General features: G+C 43.8%; 1 protein-coding gene across 1 annotated transcript in view; it reads right to left on the reverse strand.

Annotated features, from left to right (window-relative positions):
• The window catches only part of Adamts18 (ADAM metallopeptidase with thrombospondin type 1 motif 18), a 144,847-nt gene that overhangs the window by 67,244 nt on the left and 56,848 nt on the right, over positions 1–20,755 (reverse strand). The window contains exons 4-8 of the mRNA XM_032887990.1: positions 8,945–9,227; positions 6,745–6,938; positions 6,344–6,427; positions 4,462–4,621; positions 2,406–2,511 (exon numbers count right to left, since the gene is read on the reverse strand). Coding sequence (XP_032743881.1) covers positions 2,406–2,511; positions 4,462–4,621; positions 6,344–6,427; positions 6,745–6,938; positions 8,945–9,227 — 827 coding nt within the window. The remainder of the gene's footprint in view (positions 1–2,405; positions 2,512–4,461; positions 4,622–6,343; positions 6,428–6,744; positions 6,939–8,944; positions 9,228–20,755) is intronic.

Consider the following 20,755-nt stretch of genomic DNA (forward strand, 5'->3'; position numbering starts at 1 on the left):
GATACTTTTTTCCCTGCTCCTTTCACAAGTCCTCCTCAGACCTCAGCAACTATCTGCTTCCCCAACTTCCTACCAGAAAGGCCACATGCCAAGATCCGATCTTGAAAGTGTATTTCACGTCCGCTCATTCTGTGCGCTCATATGTGCACACACATACTTGTACGCACAGAAGCTCAGCTGAGGTATGGCTCCTCAGGTCCTCTCCACCTTTGCTTGTCAGGAGGCATCTCTCATTAGCCTAGAACTCACAAACGAGCCCCTGTTGAGAAGCCACTGAGTCTTGGACATCTTCTAACTCCTGCTTCTGCTTCCCTCAGGCCTGACATTACCAGCACGAATTCCCACACCTGGGGGTAGAACGCAGATCCCAAAGCTTGCATAGGAAAAGCCCTACTAATCGAACTCCCACCCCAATGTCCATTCCTCTCTCACCTCTAACAGCTCTCTTTCATGCGACCTGAAGACTATGGCGTGTTTTCCTTAACTAGTGTATTAGATTTGGGGTTCAGGTAACTGTTACCCATAAGCCAGTACTTTGAAAACTGAATTCAGTATATCATTGCACTAGTAGGGGGAGCATTTACATGTTAGCATGATTAGTTTGTTTTATACAAAGGATGAGCTGCTTTAGGGATGGGGTGGCTTAGGCGCAATACTTGGAAGGCTAAGGCAGGAGGGTCACAAGTTCAAGGCCAGCCAGGGAAATGCACTGAGAGATTGCTGCCACATAATACAAGTTAAAAACTGAAGGGACGTTTAAGACTCAGCAGCAGCAAATGCTTACTACACAAAGGGAAAAATGCAGACTGGGTTTTAAATGTCTTCACCAAAACAAAACCTTAATGAAAATAAATAACCTAGAAGATGAGGGAATCAGTTAAGTGATGTGTGTTTCATTTGCAAACCTAAAAGCCTTAAATGATGTAACTAACATATGATGTAAAAAAAGCCGACATCAGTGACTGGTCTTTACTGAATATGTGTGTGTGTGTGTGTGCATGTGTGTGTGTATGTGTGGGTATGTGTATATGTGTATGTGTGGGTATGTGTATGTGTGTATGTGTGTATATATGTGTGTGTATGTGTGTGTGCATATGTGTGTACGTGTATATGTGTGTGTATGTGTATATGAGTGTGTGTATGTGTGTATATATGTGCGTATGTGTGTATGTGTATGTGTGTGTGATGTGTATCTGTGTGTATGTGTGTATGTGTATGTGTGTGTGTGTGATGTGTAGCTGTGTGTGGGTGTGGTGTGTGTTTTTGTGTTTGTGGGATGGTGTTGTGTGTGTGTTTGTGTGTTGTGTGTGTGTCTCTGTGTGTCTCTCTGTCTTTGGGTGTGTGTCTCTGTGTGTGTGTGTGTGTGTGTCTCTGTGTGTGTCTGTGTTTGTGTATGTGTGTGTGTATGTGTGTATGTGTGTGTGTATGTGTGTTTGTGTATGTGTGTGTGTATGTGTATATGTGTGTGTGTATGTGTGTGTGTATGTGTGTGGTGTGTATGTGTGTATGTGTGTATGTGTGTGTATGTGTATGCGTGTATGTGTATGTGAGTGGTGTATATGTGTGTGTATGTGTATGTGCGTGTGTGTATGTGTGTGTATGTGTGCATGTGTGTATGTGTATGTGTGTGTGTGTGTGTGTATGTGTGCACATGAGCATATGCATATGTCAGAGGTCAGGGGATAGCCTTGGGTACCAGGTACTTTTTTTCCTTTTAGTTTGAGGCATTGTCTCTCATTGCCCTAGAATTTGTCAAGTAGTCTAAGATGTGAAGACAGTGATTAAGGCTCCTTCCATATTGCTGGATGCAGTGGTTTGAATGAGCCGGGTCCCCATTCATATATTTGAATGGTCCCCAGTTGTGGGAACTAACTGGGAAGGACTACGAGGCGCAAACTTATTGGAAGAGGTGTCCTCCCGGGCTTTGAAGTCTCAAAAGGCCAGGCCAGGTCCAACCTTTTCCTCTCTGTGGTTTCTGACTACCAATCAGAATCTCAGCTTTCAGTTACTGCTCCTGGGCCATGCCTGCCTGCTGCCATGCTCCCTGTTGTGCTAATCATGGCCTACTCCATTGAAATGCCTTTGTCTGTAAGCTGCGCTGGTCATGGTATTCTCTGAAAGAATAGGACAGAAACTAAGACACTTGGATTCCAAGCATGCATCACCAGAGTTGGCTGGTATTTACGTCTGCTCTTTGGATCAAACTTACATCCTCATACGTGTGTGGCAAATAGTTTAGCAACTGACTCTTCTGTCAACCTCTATGCCCTTTTGGAGTCCACCGTTTGAAGCTTTATGAAAGATGAATCCCATGTCATTGATTAGATCAATATTAGTCATTAGAGGAAGGCCAAAGGGTTACTTGGCCGGTTTCCATAGAAGTAGTGAATTAAGAAGCCACTCACTTGTGCCCTGACTCATGTGCAATGGTGAAGGCAAGGCCAAGTCCTGTGTCTTCATTGATGGTACAGCTTCGGTATTTACTGCACATCCCACTGATAGGTGCAAATCCTATTGAAAGATCAATTTCAGATATTAACACTGATTGGGTATATACATACAGAGTTTAGTGGATTAGTACATTTAATCTCTTCTTTTGCAGAAGAGTAACGAATACCTTTATTGTCCCAAAATGTATATGACTTACCTAAGTTTATTATTAGAGCAAGAAAAAGTGATATAATGACACATACCCAGGTATAGTGTTAGCTTAAGAGAGTGTCCACTGCCTAAGGGTAGGATATACTTTCTAGTTCTTTCCTGATCGTTCTCTGATGCAGAAAACATAAACATGCCCAGATAACATGTACAGATCAAATTTACTTTTCTCCCACTCACAATCTGGTAAGGGGCCTTCATTCTCCCTGAGAGAACAAGTATACAATCATTCCCATTATTCCTTGCTTCTCTCTTGATCAACCGTAGAACATAAGGACATCTTTCTTTCCAGCTATGTCCACTAGAACATGGCTTGGTGGCCATGTGTGGTTAGATACATACTTCTGAAATGGATGTATCTATCTCAATACGAAACCATGAGATCATCCAGGAAGTCTAGTATGCAGGTGCACATGTGTGTCATGGGTGACATCATCACTTAACTAATATGCTACTTATGCCACATGACAAAGGTAAGGAAGGACTATAGATTAGGTGACAGAGGTCACAGAGATGCTAGACAAGGAAAGGGGGCTTGGTTAATGTGTGCCTCACAGCGAAGCTCACTTGGTGTCTAGCTGGCTGTTTCTGGTCTTGTGTCCAGGTCCTACCTATTTATGGCCTGGATATGTAAAAGTCCTGTGTTCCCTAATATATGGTGTTTCTAATATATGTTCAGAAAACACTATATGTTTTACTGTACATGAAATGTGCATGTCTAAATTTCAAATTAGAACCCGAGACTCGGGCAGTTGAATCGATTTGCTTTGGGTAGCACAGTCCTAGGCCTGGATATTTACAATGCATATGTGAAGGTTTAAGCCCGCATGACATGCTCTTAAAGAGAGTGACCTGTAGGGCAGATCAGGGATTGATTCCCAGTGGCATGCTTGCTGTGTTCAAGACTCTGTTTATACATTTGTCTGCGGCTGTCTCCTCAGCGTAACTTCATTAGAGAAAGCTTCACTCACTGGTTTATGCACCGTCTGCATCTGGTTTCTCGCTAACATATCTGATGTGAGTAGTTGCCACTTTGTGGAACAGGGCATATTTACTGTAGCTCCGTCTACAGCAAAAGTCTGCAGACCTTGATGTGAATAACCCAATTTGTCCAAAACCCAAGAGTTCAATTCCTACTAGAGGCAATACTATGGAAACACAGCATGCAAGTAAAAGAGACTGTTCTTAAGCTGGATGTCCTGTGAATAAAAAAATGGGAGGAGGGCATGGAGTGCTTCAGAGAAGACACTGATGACCAGTGACACAGTGAGGTGTGACATCAGCCAACATTTCTTCTTCAGCTTCCAGTTATGTGGTCATGGTGCTTATGGAATGACCTAAGCCACATTTAGTCAAATGACGGTCCTCACTTCACTGATCATCAGCTAGGGCGATACAGAAAAATACCAATGGACCAATGCTCCCTACTGCAATGGAGCCAGTAAAATAGAACATGCTCACCGTGGAACGAGGAAGCTATTCCACAATTCAAAGACTTAGATACAGTGAAGCAGCACATAATGACCTCAGGCAACAGCGGGGCGTTTATACAAAGGTGGTCCTGTGGGAAACTAGTGTCTAGGGATGTCACGACCTTCTCAGATTCCGTGAGTACACTCTGAGATGGCCGCACAGAAGTGTTACCTGGTGACGCAGTTCTCAGAGTGTGTGGTGGATGGTAAGTGATACATGAGTCTATCAGTTCCCTTTGATGGGACTCAACAGGGTCACACATCCATCAGAAGGTTGTCATCCTGTCCTCTTGGCTAGTAGGTGTGTGTGAGAGATCTGGGCATACTGTACCTAGGGTGTCACACGGTTCGTTCTTCCAGGAACAAATGTCAAATCCTGTGAGGAGGATGGCGTGGTCGTGTCTCTTGCCGTTCTTTCCCACAAGGGCTGACTGCCACTGACAGAAGCTATTTAGAGACTGGTCTGCATGGTGATTGATCAGCAATCCTCCCTATGGGAAAGGTGCAGAGATTAAAGAGTGATGATTCTGACAGAAGAGGGAAGGTGAAATCAGTGTCACTGTGGAGGCCAATGCAGAAGTATCAAGTTTCTAGGGGAAGTTACCAGTAGGAAAAAAAAGCCACTGAACCAAGATCTACCAAGAAAACCTAGTTTAGGTTAGTATAAGTTTTAAAGTAAACTTCAATTTTCAGTATGTACTTTCTAGCTGTATTGTTACAATAAAGTTGTTAATTGTTTATATATTTATTCATATTGAAGTTTCATAGTTTCTTCAATAAGGTGTGACAGAGACAGTATCCACAGTTTACTTCTCTGTGAGGTTTGGTACTCAAGAGGTTACAAGCAATCAATAACACAATGTAAGTTTACCCAATGGCAAACCATTTACTAGCTCTCAAGAGTATGGGGTTAGGGTTAAAAAGACAATGGCTCAGAGGTTCAGAGCACTGGCTTCTTTTCTGGAGGGCCTATGTACAATTCTTAGCATAACATGACAACTCACAATTGTCTATAACTCCAATTCTCCAAGACCCAACACACTCTCCTTGCTTCTGTGGTTACTAGGCACACCCATGATGTACATATACACATGTAGGCACACACACACACACACACACACACACACACACACACACACACACACACACACACACAAGCAGAAAAGACAGAAACTATCCTAAAACAATAATTTTTTTTCAAAATCTTTGATTAGGCTAAAGCAATGAGTTGGGTCAAGTTAAATGTTTTAGAAAATAATTTTGTCAGTGAATCAGGGTGCTGCTGGCTTCAGTATCTTTGAGCAGTTTGTGACTGGCACACCAAAACCCAAGTGTTACACACACACACACACACACACACACACACACACACACAAAAACCTTTCTAAAATTCCAGGATAACTTCGCAAAGCGCAAACCCCTGTACCTCTCCACACATGGGCAATTAGGTCCCCTTTCTTTTTCTTCTCTCTGACTCCCTGAGTTTCACCTTCTTTACTGGGGTTGGAGTTGAAGAGGACAAGCGACATGGGCTTTGGAAACTCGTCTGCCTGATTGGTGAGGTCATAGGGAAAGATCCAGCCTACAGATCAAAACACTGCAGAGCCGGGAGTGCTGTGCAGTCTAACACATTATTATAGGTTCTGGGTTTGCAATTTGCCCAATTCCTGTGCCGTGCACCTCACCATAATCAATTTAAGACAGTTTAAAGGCTCCTTGTTTATTCTTTGTCATTCCTAAATTGGTGCTTGGGAGACCATAGACTTACTGCAAGAATTTTATGTTGGATTCCTTCTGGTAAATTCTCAAAACATGCTTATGTACTTACCTTGGTGTTGGTTGGTATATCTGAGCTGTAAAGCTCAGCCAACCCTAAAATCTATGACCAAATTAACCTTTATCACAAGATTATATAAGAGTATTTACATTTTGCATGTCAACAATATTATATTTAATATTTACATACAACTATTGATATATCTATGAATATATTAATTACAGATTAATATATAAAGGGTTGTTTTGTGATGACTTAGCTCAATGCCTGGATTGATGAGTTCCTTTTAGATTGCACTTTCCCTAGTGAGATGGTTGTTGTACTTTCAAAAATGAGATTCAAATGACCATTTCGTGCATTGGTATACAGTAGGTATTCAATAAATGCATCCTCAACCGCAGAACGAATGAAGGAATAAATTAAGTTTGCCACTTACAGGTTCTTCTTCCAACAGAATTAGGCTCACAACCACAATGTTTATGTCACTTCCAATGGTCCCATCTTTGAACAGGCTAGAAACCTGTTGGGGGCAATTAAAACCACATAAAAGCTTTTAGCAACACAATTGTACATGGGGAGAATCCATCAGACGTATGGATATGGGTGTAGGTTTCAATCTTACCAGATATAAAAGTGTCTGTCTCATGATGCAAATTTTTTTTTCTTTTCTATTTTTCGGAGCTGGGGACCGAACCCAGGGCCTTGCGCTTGCTAGGCAAGCGCTCTACCACTGAGCTAAATCCCCAACCCCGATGCAAATTTTTTCAATTAAAAAAATGTGACTAAGCGTGAGCCACTCTTAGGGGTATCAAGAGGGTTCCTGACAGTGCCCCTTACCATGTTCATGACTGTGAGGATGTACGTAGTGACGTCATCCTTGCCGTGCTTCTCCACCATCTTTGCATCTGCCACCACGAGGGTCTCCACGTTGAGACCCTTTTGTGACTTTCCGGCTGATCGTCTGGGCCGTCCTGCGCCTCCATATTCATCGAAGCGTAGATAGGCATCTTCTGCAGGAGGCTTGGGGGCATCTGTGGGGGACAGAAGAGCATCCGGAAGGAAGATCAGCAGAAGAAATCTGGGTGAGGTAGGCTGAGAGAGATGGGAAAACGGGGAGGTGACACTGGGTGTAACTGTTGTCACCTGCCCTCGGACTTTGCACCCGAGAATCACTCGATGCTTTCTTAGATGCATGGAATGATGGTGGGCTGATGGACAGGTGGACAGATTGGTGGGTTCAGAAATGTTAAAAATGCTCAGAGGGAAGTAACTGAAAACAAGCTACAATTTCAGTCAGCAGACAAGGCAGGTCAGCAAACATCAATGAAGGAAGGAGAAAAGTCTCCTTTTTATCCCTTAATGGGATACACTGACTCTGTAATACCAAAGGAAATGGCACAATCGCTATCTTGTCTAACCAACTGTGCCAGCTCCTGTTTGTGTGGGGAGCCCTCATCTGTCTGTGCTGAGCAGTGTGGGACCTGGTTGCCATCTGTGGCTACCAAGTTAGCAGAATGTGGCTGCTGACCATAAGGATTGGATTCTTTATCACATAACAAATTATTTAACTTGGTCCCTGAAAGTTCAAATGTCCCTGAAGCAATGGAGTATCTAAACTCTACCTTCCTGCCATTAAATCTTAGGAAATCTACATACAATTAAAATACTTCCACTGGAAATTTTGTTACTGGAATTGACACTGAGTTGAAAGAGTAAATTTATTACCTTTTCAGAATATAACAGGAAAGAGAAAATCCAATCCCATGGCAGCAGTTTGTTACATAATTTATAATTGAAGATGTTTTACATGTTAGAGTTAGATCGAATGTTACTGTAAGTAATTTGTCTTAAAATTTTTGTTATTTTGTTAACAGATGTTATGGCTGTGGTGTGTGTGTGCCTGTGTGTGTGTGTGTGTGTGTGTGTGCGCATGCGTGTGTGGAAGTCAGAGGTTGACAATGGGTATATCTTTCTCCATCAGTCTCAATCTTACACATGGAAGCAGGGTTCTCAATTCAGTTGAGCTTGTCAATTCAGTTTGTCTAGTTGCATTTTTCTTAATAGATCCTATTTCTACTTTCCTCCTGTGCAGAGATCACAGAGTATTTGAGGGGAGGGGAACCTGGCGTTTACGTGGATGCTGGGAATCTGAGCTCTGGCTCTCATCCTGTGTAGCAAGTGCTTTGTTACACAGAGTCATCTCCTCAGCTCTTGCTTTTGACATTTCTTTGAATGGCAGAATCTCATTTTTAATGGCAGCCTGGACTTGAGTCTCCTACATAGCCAAAATGGCTCCAAATTCCTGATTCTTGCCTTCAGCTCCAGAGTCCTTGGATTTCGAGTAAACATCACAATGTCTACCTTAAAGTGGTTTTGAACATAGTTGGAAAATGAGAACTTACACTTGGCTCTTATCTATTGGACCTTGCTGGTCTAGAACACAGACTGGAAATACTGTTGTCTGGTTCAGAGCTCTACTGAGCCTATGTAAGGCCCTGGGCTTGATTCCAGCCATGGGGAAGATGGGAGAGCACATTTTTTTTTTTTTTTTTTTTTTGTTCAAACAGGACCTCATTATATAGGTTAGGCTGGCCTTGATCTCATAATTCTCCTGGTTTACCCTTCCAAGCACTGGTATTATAGGTCTCCAGTACTGGCTTATAGGACGTGCCTAAGAGTTCCTCTGCTCACTGCCGACTCCCTGTCAAGAGCCAATACTCCTGAGAGGTTGCCTGAGAAGTCTCTTCTTTGGGTCTCTAGAAGGAACACTCAGATCACAGAAACTAAAATAAGATTAAACTAAAATAAGCCCCCCCCCAAAAAAAAAGAAAGAAAAAAGGACCCGTATCTTTCCTAGTAGAAGCTAGGAGAGCCACTACTCCTTTAGCACGGGGTCCACCAGTCCCTCTGCTAGGCAGCATCCGAGAACAAACTCTGCGCAGCCTCACTGACCTGCCACGTCAGCGAACCTGGCTGCCCCCACGACTACCCGTTGAAGCCCTCTTCAGAACAGGACAAGGAAAGTCTCCTTACATACATTTCTTGCGTCGTCCACAAAAATGCTGCTTTTGCCACCTTCGATGGCGGTACTCTGTCTCTTGGCTCTGGGAGGCAGGGGGGGTGTGACTTGGGGAGTGACCAGGATATGTCCGCTGGGAGGCAGGGTAGTCTTGGTACCGCCTGACCCTCTTCTCTGCTGTCCTTTTGTACAGGACGTGAGGATGGTGGCCTGCAGGCGAGCTGTAGTTGTGTTGCTGGGCCAGCAGCTGAGGTAGCGGTGAGATGAGGAATTCATTGTCTCGTGTCCTTATCAGACCTGACTAGAAAACGCAAACACAAAGAGCACACTCATGACTCCATGCGTTGCCTTTTCCTGGGTTGATTCTTGGTATCTTTGCATTGATTACGTTCTGGGAAGAGGCACTGGGCATAATGCTTGCTCTCTGTTTGTCTTTAAAAAATTACGTGTGTGTGTGTGTGTGTGTGTGTGTGTGTGTGTGTGTGTGTGTGTGTGCGCGTGCGCATGCGCGCGCGCGCACACACACATGCGTTTTAGCGCATTCGTGTATATGGAGGTCAGAGGACAGTTTATAATAGTTCTCTCCTCCTGTCCCGGACTGAGCTCATGTCATCAGGCGTGGTGCCAAGCACATGTACTAGGCTAAGGCGTCTTACTGGCCCTGCTCTTCCATGTTTTCTCCGCACTATTACATGCTGCTGTTATAACTTCACTTTTATGAAGGAGACAACAAAAGACTAAGTGGGCTGGTACTCTATCTCCTAAATCTATGGAGAACCCATCATGGGAAACCCATCATCTGTATTTTTTCAAATGTATTTTATGGCAGCAGAGGGTTCAAATCCAGGGCCTTACACATGCTGAATGTGCCATGTATCCTTAGGCTACCTGGCTAGGCTGCCAACATTTGTTTTTATTGATTTATTAGTCTACATATATATAGTATGTGTACATGTGGTTGTGTACTTGTGCCTGTGTGTATGCATGTGTGTGTGCTTATGCATGTGTGTGCACTTGTGTGTGTGGTTGTGCTTGTGTGTGTGGATATACTTGTGCCTGTGGGTGTGTGGGTGGGTGTGGGTGTGTGTATTTATGCATGTATATGTGCTTGTGCATGTGTGTGTATATGTGTATGTGTGCATGTGTATGTGCTGTATGCATGCATGTGCAAGCCAATGGAGGAGGATGTTAGGTACTGTTCTGTATCTCTCTGCCTTCTTCCTTTGAGATAGGGTCTCTAACCAAGACCTGGAACAAGGCTTCCAGTAAGCCCCAGAAATTTTCCTATCTCCATACCCACAGTGCTAGATTACAAGTACACAAAGCTATATCTAGGTTGTTATAGGACTGTTGGAATTTGAACTCGGGTCCTGGTGCTTCTAGAGCAAGCATTCTTACCCATTGATCCATCTCTCCAGCCCCTAGAGCAGTCGTTCTCAACTGTCCTACCGCTATGATCCTTTAATACAGTTCATGTTCTGATGACCCTAAACCATAAATTATTTTCATTGCTACTTTATAGTTGTAATTTTGCTACTGTTATGAATCATAATTTAAACAATACCTGTGTTTTCTGATGGTCTTAGGCAACCCCAAAATGGCTTGCTACCCACGAGGAGCCACTGCCCTAAACTGATAAGTGTTTTTGAAGGGCCAAGCTAAGGGATATCCCTGCCTGAATGGCTTTGACTGGTAGACACCAATGAGACTTGGACGGAGTGGTGAATGTAAAAACAGCTCCTGGCTTATGCAGTAAGAACGAGGCCTCCTGCATTGATCTCCTAAGTCCTACGATGGTGAGAATACTTACAAGAATGGCTGCAAGAGGAGCCTCCAAATGGCTCTAAGTGGAGGCTGTGCCATGTCAATAAGGCTTCACTCAGGAACTCATCCCCTGGGTACGCAGCCTCTCAAGGCTCCCTTGGCTCCCCAGGAGCATGCCCACTGAGGTTTCGAGAGCTGACTGAGGCCTGCAGAGGTGCTGCCCCTTAGCACCAGCAGGAATCTCAGACATGGGGACATTATAGCACCGGCCCTTCTGCTCTTTGCTTTATTCAGTTTATGAATCTATGTATAAAGCCGCCTTATCATCACGTGCAATGAGGGATTGGCCTTGACCACCTTGCAAGACAAGGCAAAAAAAAAAAAAAAGTATGAAATACTTGTGTTGCTTAGGCTGGAGCACTTCTGCAATGCTGACTCAAAGAACTCACGCATGCTCATACAACAGGTGGGACACACCATGCAACAGCTCAAGGGAATTGCAATGCATGGGGTTGGCTGGCTGGGTAAGTGGGGGTGTTGGGGCAAGGGCAGCTTGTACGGAAATACACAGTCAGCATCTCTGCCAGGCTTTAGGATGTGTGTGTGTGAGGGGGGCGTAGAGTGGACAACTGATGTCAGAGTTTAGTTCTCTGTCAGAGCTCAACTTTGCTTTCCTAAAAGAAGCCCCAGAATACATAATTTCATCTTTTTTTTTCTGCCTTGTCAAAAGTTTGCTTATTTCTGAAAGGTTACATCATGGATATTGATATATCTAGGGCCTGGGGACAAAAACAGATGCCTCCATTCTCCAGGTACACAACTGGGCACCTAAGTCCTCATCCTTTCAAGGCACTGGCATTTATAAAAGGAACACATAGTCAATAGAAAATCCTCCTGGAGTTTATGGAAGAGGAGAATGAATAGTATTAAAAAATGGTACTTGGGCTGGGGAGATAATTCAGTCATTAAAGTGGACCTGAGTCTGAGCCCCAGAATACCAATTACGACACCAGCAGGCATAGCAGCACACCCTGGTCATCCCAGCAGAGACTGAGGATCCCTCGGGCCCATTGGTCAGACTGCCTAATGAGTTCCACCAGTGACATAACCTGCCTCAAGTAACCTGGTGACGTCTTCTGAGGAAGGACAGCTGAGATGGTCCTCTGGCCTCACATACGTGTAACCTCTCACACATGAACGCACAAATACACAAAGCCTGAAATAAGCAAAATCCCACCATTCCAGAAACACTCTATCATATCCCTCAGACAGAGTCCTCGGATAGACACACATTTGCTGTGTTCTTCCCTCCTGCACCTAGCTCAAGCAATGCTACCAGAAGCATCCATTTTTAATCTTGACCCTTGCTACCAGTCCCTGATACCACCTGGAAATCTCATCAAAGATAAATCACATATATAGTGCTTTCTACCATCCATACAACACCCCCCCCTTTTTTTTCACTTCGAACATCTTTCTGACAAATTGGCTGCTTCATAAGTTATTTTCTTCCTTTGCGATTTATTTTCCAGTAACTTCTTTGATAACCACCAGTAGGTATCTCAGACCCACGCACATTATGCTAGAGCTTCCTCGGACTCTTTACTTTAGCCTTCCAGGTGGTTAGTGGAATGTTAGGCATGGGTGCCTCAGCTGCTATGCTACATCCTCAGAGAAGCTCTGGCATCCCTTGAGAGAAGGGGACGACCTGTTCCCTTTCCAAAGAATCACAAGCCACACCTTCTATTGTCTCCCTATCTCTCTCCAATGAAAGAAATAGAATCCAAGTCTTTTCGCATCTAATATATCTGTGATAATACATACTACACAGGAAATCCCAGGATACTTCGCATGCTAACAGACAACAAATATTTTCTTCTTAGTCAACAAACGTGTGTCAGAGTGGAGAGTAGGCTGAGAGCAGGCCATCAGGAGAAAGGAAGGAAACCAGGTTTGGAAGTGAAGAGAAATCCTAGCTCCAAGAGTAGGTGGAATCCTGGCTCTCCACTTCCTGTGAAGAGTACTCTCCTCCAAGCCACGCTGGCCCCTCCTCTAAACTTCATGTAGACAAAAGACACCATTTACAGCCGCCCCCAGACAGAGACATTACTGAAGGAAAAAAAAAATGTCTCAAAAGCCCTCCACTTTGCCTGACTTCCCTACTTGGTTTAGCTAATATCCTTCAAGTCACTTACGTGTCTGGGCTGGACTGACCGGTTTGGAGAGTTTCTTTTCTCTCTAATTCATGAAGAGTCTAGGCTGCTCAAAGACAGAGGGGGCATTTCCATGTTGAGACATCGATAAACTGGTCATCAAGAGGGAGGAGAGAAAGATGTGGGCAACTAACTGGACAAGGGAGGGAGAGGAGCGCCTCTCCCTAGAGTCTGGTTGAAGCCTCTTGCTAGATGAGAGGCAGGGATCGCAGCACAATGGACATCCGTGGGTGTGAAACAATGTTGCTTTTATAGAGAGATGTTGTAAATTTGGGGGTTAAAATAGCAACATTGCCCATGAAGGTCTCTGTCCTTCCCTGGCTTCAATTTTCCAGGAGTCTCAAAAACCCTTTCACACTAAAAGCAACACATGATGCCCCCCTAAGGGCAGTGGCTTTATCTTATCAAGATTTAATCCCATCAAAGGCACCCCCCGGAGCCCTCCTTTAATCTCAGTTATCAAGAAAGAGGCAGGGAAGGGTAGGAGGTTCTTAGCAACTCTTTGAGATGTAACTTAAAAGACACCCAAATTGAGTTTGTGGGTACTGTTCAGACACTCAAGTGGAACTTGCTTTTAAAAAGCCCACACCCACGGGAGTGGGCTGTACCCCTCCCCCCAATACTTCTCTTTATATAATCCCTGTACTTCAATCTATGTTAAAACATTCTCCTAATAAATGCCAACTGTACTTTCTATTGGGTCTAAAGTGCTTTTCTACACCCAAGTCTAGACTCCAGCTTCTCCTGAGTGGACATCTCTACAAAGGATCCTTCTGGCGCCTTTAGGAGGGAGTGTGAATCTGTCTCCTGCTGCCTGCCCACTTCAGCTGAAGGGCCTGTATTGGGACAAACACACGGGACCTATACACGTCAGTTCAGTGTAAAGTGTCTAAATAAAAATATTAGAATTGCACTGTGCTAGATAATTAAGAGAAAATTCTTTCCCTGGGGTCTGATGAAAAGCAATGTAATCTGGGCAAAGACACGAACTATAGTTTAAAGATACAGGTCCAGTGCATCTAAATGGAATCATCTGTGTGTTGAAAGTGTGAAGTCTTTTATACTTATCTAAGTCAATGCAACCTTCTGCCTAAATATGGTGAATAAGGTGGATTGTGGTCCCCTGTGGCTTCTAGTTCAACAGAAAAAAAAAAAAACCCACAGAGGAAGCTAGTAAATATTACAAATGAAAATAAAATATTCACTAGTGTGCAGGATACAGTATTTCTTGGAGGGGAAGACTATTGGAAATAACAGAAAGTGTGTGTGTGTGTGTAAGTGTGTGTGTGTGTGTGTGTGTGTGTGTGTGTGTGTGTGTATACAACAAGCTTTTCTGAGGACAGTGAAGTTCGCTGAGACCAGAAGATATTTCTTGATCTAGGCAGTTAAACACTGGATGGAATGCATGCATGGCCTTACAGAACTAAGAAATGAAAAAGTGGGGGCAAGCAGGAAGGCCGGGACCCAGGGGACCTGCAAAGTCAATAAGACAGTCTAGTTATCCCTAGATGGAGAGGACAGGAGAGGGTCATAAACTATGGAAGATGAAGAATTTGTCAGAATAACAAAGAGATAAGCAAAGCAAAATGGAATTAATCAGGGAAAAGAAAGATCAATACTCAACTGTCTCTTCCCTACCCTGAGAAAACAGAGATGGTAGCAGGAGTGGCGCCCCTTACTGGATTCTGCAGAAAGACCAGCATGCAAGAATTGATCTAGTACTGTTTCCTCTGTCTCAATTAAACACTCAGATTAAACCACTAAATTTAAAAATAAAGTTATACTAACCATAGGCCAATATCTTATTGTGATACTATACTCTTTTTTACTTTAGACAATGAATATAAGCCAATAAACTTTTTTGAAAACTTTGAGTACTAAGTCAAAATAAATATAAAACAGTTCTTCAGTCCAAAAAAAATTAAAAAGAAGCAAAATTAATAAAAACCAATATATTTGTTGTTAAGTTAATAAATTTGTGATGAAAATAATATAACATATTAGTAGCTCTTTAAAAGATGCTCATGTTCAATAAAGCTAGCTGTCTATATATGTATGCATATGCATGTATATTATATATTACATATGTTTCACATGCATAGTTTATATATTATATTTATATTTATAAATGTATAATACATATGTAAAATCTTCAGGGAAAATACATACGTGCTTTCTCCAAAGATCAGATTTCAGTTCTCTTAGCAGCTTTAAAGATAAGAAACGGAAGACTCCTTATAAAATTAGTGGTGATGAGAGTTTAATTCATTTTTGATAGTTCAGCATGAACAGCTTTAGAGAGCAATGAAAGTTAGGAAGCTATAAGCTCCTTTTTAGACTCATATCCCTGGGCCTTTAAATACCCACCCTGCCCCCACCCCAAACCTAAGAACACAGCCTCTTAATGAACTAAGGATGTGCTACAACCGTGCAGAGCTACAGGTCAGTGACTGAGTAGACCTTAAGCAAATCTCTTGAATGGTCATAACGACACTAGCAGAATCATTCCACTTTAGTGTTTACTGACGTGTGATTGACAGGTACAACCAAATGGCTCCCAGAAGGCCAGCTGGAAAATATTGGTAAAGGCCTATCAATCATTCACCTCCGTAGTCATCATCGAGTTCATTTTCACTTTTTAATTTTATTCTAGCCATAATAACTTTTAAAATGTGGTTTCGTCAACCGAGCTTGTCATTCATTTAACTTTTTAAGATTTGGTTTTGTATGTAGGGGTGTCTTGCCCGCATGCACACCATGTGCATGTAAGATCCCTGTGGAGAGCAGAAGAGGGCATCAGATCTCTTAGATTACAGTTACAGATGGTTGTACGTTACCATGTGGGCGCTGGGTACTGCAGCTGGATCCTCTGCCTGAATAATGGGTGCTTTTAGCCCCTGAGCCAACTCTCCAGCACCTTATATGGTCATTCCCTTTAAAGATATATCATTTAATCCAAACCATCGCTAGTAAAGTATAGATAACTCATTTACTGCCCAACATGTCTAGTGTCATGCAAAAGACAATTTCCTAGGTTGGATTAAATGAAAAGCTTAAGAAAAAGTAATCAGCATTAAAACAAAAATCTGTGATTTGGAGGCAGGGGACAAGGAAAAAGAAGGAGAGAAACGCAGGACTGCAGAGCGAAAGTTGCAGCAGTCTTCCGTGGAGGACAGCCTGTAGGATGAGGATGTTTATGGCTTTCTGTCCAGAGGCAGGAAGATTTACTGAAGGATTTGGGTGGAATGACACAGACATAAACAGTTAAGGGAGATTATCAAGAGAATAGCAGGGTTGGAAGGTGACGTGTAAGTGTTGTTGCTCCCAAGATGGGCTCCAAAGCTCTAAGTGAATGCTGCTGTTTTTATGGTTTTCATGTCAACAGTACCAGAACGCAGAGCTTCCCTGGGTGGAATAAGTTGGTCCTTAGCCACAGTGTGTTACGCCATCAACTTTTCAGTAAAATCAGTCTCTCTCTCTCTCTCTCTCTCTTTCTCTCTCTCTCTCTCTCTCTCCCTCACACACACACACACACACACACACACACATACATATACATGTATATATATATATGTATGTATGGACAAAGCTCCATAAAACACATACACACACACACACACACACACACACACACACACACACACACACACACACACACAGAGACATGGAGATAGTCACTCTGAAGAAAAAAAAAACCAAGGAGATGAGGAACTGTGATGAATTGATTCATCATAAACTGTTTACTAAATCCCAGGAAAGAACAAGTGGGTTCATCTGGACCACTGCTGGGGCCAAGACGAGGACACCTGCTGATGTTATGCCTAAGATGACCAACGTGGGTAGCTTACTCCATTTTCTACACAAGTCCATTAATTCTAGGACATCTAAACAGAAACATGTCATCCACATATGGGGAGGTGGTGGGATGGGTGACCTGACAGGCTGACAGGTGTACACATGTATTCCAAAAGAGGTGAGATATCCAACATTCCCTGTTGTTGTCAAATGGGAAAAATATCTCCTGTACGTTTGTGGGGAAGGCAGGGGAAATGTATATTTTAATGAAATGCTAGCATTTCCCATCCATCCTTTTACCTCAACATGGATGGAATGGACTCACAATGCTATTTAGGTGGAGATTAACAATCTCCAGATTTGGGTGCTGGGGCAGCAAGTATTTTACTCATGAAGAGTTCTCCTACAACCTACACCCAGCAGGTGTGGTAGTAGTCATGTGCTGCAATCCCAGGACCCCATAGCAAAGACTCCAGAATCCCAGAGGGTAACAGGCCAGCTAGCCCATGCTGTGGCCAACAAGGGACCATGACCCAAACTGGGTGGAAGGTGAAGGCTGATGCAGGAGGCTATCCTCATGAACACACACACACACACACACACACACACACACACACACACACACACACACACACACATTTCCAGGTTGGTATACTGCTGCGTGACCTCTTGCTAATGTGAGTTCATTGAGGTTAATTTATAAGATCATGGTTGATACCCTGGGGGCTATAGCACCAGAAGGACCCAACATCCATTTGTCTTGCCACTGGCTGTAAATGGTGGCATCCCAAGACTGTGTCCATCCAGGGAAGGAGGAAGAAGACTAGACTCTCTGGTGAGACTCTCAGGCCAGTCTCTCCACCTTCATACTAAAATGGGTATGTCAACAGCTTCCTCTCCAGCCCCTTTGTCTGCCATATTGCTCCACACCATGACTGGGGACCAAGTTACTCCAAGGTTTACCACAGTAGCTCTACAATAGAAAGAGCTAATATATATCCTTTCCCTTACTCCATAGGGGTGTTCCCGGACCTCTCTGAACTCAAGTCCCTGGTCTGTAAGACAGGATTGACAATAGCCCTTCCCTTAGAGACTTAAATGCATTAAGACTTGTAAAGTATTAAGAGATGGCAGTGGGAGATGGGGTGGGGCTGGTACTGCATGTCCAGTATTCCTATAATTACTATATTTGATAGCTTGAGAACAGACCAGAGAATCCAAGCCAGACTTTCTTTATTCTTTTCTTATGGTGGTTCTGTGTGATTTCCCTTCTCTGTGTAGCCCAATCTAGCCTCAAATTTAGGGTGCTCCTCCTGCCTCTGCCCCCACTCCGTGCACCCCATCTTGCTGCTCACTGGCAGCACAGGACTGATGCATCACACCTGCTAGCCTGGCCTTTTCCCAGCTAGGTTACTCTTAGGGTTTTCCTCTCCAGTTAGACCTGGACTTGTGGAGAACAGTGTGAGTATTCTGTGTATTGAGAGAGAGAACCCAGGAACCTGAAAAGAAAAGGATCAATGGAAATCTTCCAGATGTAACAGGAGATTCTTAAAGATGGAGAAGTCATGACTATTTCCACTTTGGAGAGTTTAAGTCAGAGTGGAGGTTTTAGGGTTCACGGCCTGGCTGATTGGTTTGACTGGGAATAGGACAGCAGTGGGTTGGAAGGGGTTGGCTTGGTTTCTCGTCTTGTATGACCAGTTATGGACATTAACTTCACATCCACAGTATTCTGGGGATCAGATGCTTAGATGGAGCCTTGATGTATCATGAAGACCAGATCTCTTATCCTCCTTCTCAACGGGAAGGAGGTGGCATGGCCCCATTTGGTTTGACTGGCATCATGGAGACTCATTAGACTCATTAGAGCACTATGAAGCACATGGCAGCACATCTCGACTATAGACAAGAGCCCCTGAGTCACCTCCTGGCCATCTCTGCAGATGAAGCAGCCAAAGGCCTGCCCCTTCCACAGAATACCTGGCAAGCTGGGCTATCCCACACCTGCTCGTGGAGCGCTCTGTCTGTTGTTTGCTCAGATGCAACCCCAGATGAAACTGACCTCTCTATGTAACCCCTGACCTCGGCAGGGTAGGTCACCTTGTCCTACTGACAATGACAAGGGAAAGAAGGAAAATAAGTCACCAGGTCCTTCTGTGTTTCTCCCGAAGGTTTCCCTTTCTGCTCTCCCCTCACCTGAATAAAAGAATGCTCTATCCTTCTGCCGTACTTCATTCTAGCCCAAGTCAGTGCCCAATCATAATGACCAGCGTAGTAGCTTTGATCACATGGAACACTCATGTCCTGACATAAAGGTGAGCATGTTCCCGCCCTCTCCTTAAAGCTGTAGGATCATAGCTATCTGACTGGTGAAGATTCAGTCATTGTAGAGCCCTTAATGCATGCTTGTCAATGCACTGTTTTAACTAATTATTTATTTCTACTGGGATGAGGAATTCATATCTGCAGCAGCTCAAGTCCCAAGTCATATCCAGAGCTGAGAGACTACACACCCTTCCCCCACTCCCTTTCTTTCCTTGAGACAGATGTAGCGATGTATGACCCTAGATGCCTGGAACTCCTTTTATAGACCAGGCTGGCCTCGAACCCAAAGATCCACCTGCCTCTGCCTCCCAGCTGCTGGGATTAAAGGCATGCACCCCAATGCCCAGCTTTAAACATGTGTCCTATTACAATTCTGGAGGATATGACTCTGGGGAAGAGACAGCCATTGAAGTGTCAGACTTTTAAAAAAAGTAAACTGTCTGGTCTGTGCATCGTATAGCCCAGAGTCCTAATTATCGGGTTCTTGTTACTTCAAACAAATCAGGAAGATTTAAAGGCAAGTAAGTGCAGGTCTGTATTAGAAATGAAGCATGAGGTCAAGAGATGTTAAAACCTGAGGGTTACCCTTCTCTCTCTTCTTGATATTTTCACACCAAAAAGTATGAGGAAAGAGCAGCAGAGGGTTGAAGTAACGCTAAGGCTCTCCAGAGAGTGGGCTCACTAGTTCTCCAGAATACAGTCTGGACTGCTCTATTTGGTGACAGCCACATCATATCCTCCAAGTCCCTCTTGAAAGAATTAAGCACAGAGAACAGTAAGGAGGAAAAGCCATACCTGCCCAACCCCTAAGCTAGCCAAGTGTCCTCGTCAACTTCAACTGTCCACTTGACACAATCTAGAGTCCTCTGAGAAGGGTGTCCCATTGAGGGATTGTATAAATCAGATTGGCCTGTGGGAATGACGGTGGGAGACCATCTTGACTGTCAATTGATTATGAGGGCCCAACCCACTGTGGGTGTCACCATTCTCTAGGTAAGTGGCCCAGGGCTGCAAAAAGAGTAGAGAAGTCAAGCTAAGTGCAAGACTGGGAGTGACGTGTGGATGTGACGTCATGGTTGCTGTGCCTTCATAGGTTATAGGAGCTGAACTAAATCCCTCATAACCCTCTTTGTTGCTTTTCGTCAGAGTATTTGTCGCGGCAGCAGAAATGCAACTAGGACAAGAGGAATAAAAATAAAGATATTGATATCTACATTTAGGGAGTGGTGCTTCTCTGGGAGACGAACATGAGCACTCAGTCAGAAGCACCCACTTTCCGGTTCAGCTTCCTGACTTACAGATTCCTTCCACAGGCCATCCAGTCACCCTGGATGAGGGGAGGGGGTTACTATTTCTCTGTTTTCTTCCCAATCCTTGTAATGGAAATCCCTGGCAAGATTTTGGGCCTTAGCATTTGACGGAATCTGTTGGCATGTTGCTCAAATTTTGCTGAATGGATGATGGCATCTATAGAATCCTGTGGGCATATGCAGTTAGGGCAGATGCCCTCTAAGGGTCTGAATTCTTGTCCAATGGGGACCAGCAAGAAGCTTTGAAATGCTGCAAGAACCAAGTTATGCTATAGATAGATGCCAGATAAACCCTGGCATGGAATCCACATTGCTGGGATCCTCTGACACCCCCAGAACATTGAAGGACATAACCACCAGCCACTATCATGAAAGTGACAGAAGCTTACATAATGAGCACACATTGCCCACCATCCAGTTTG

This window comes from Rattus rattus, chromosome 17 (assembly GCF_011064425.1).
Source record: "Rattus rattus isolate New Zealand chromosome 17, Rrattus_CSIRO_v1, whole genome shotgun sequence".
Classification (NCBI taxonomy): domain Eukaryota; kingdom Metazoa; phylum Chordata; class Mammalia; order Rodentia; family Muridae; genus Rattus; species Rattus rattus.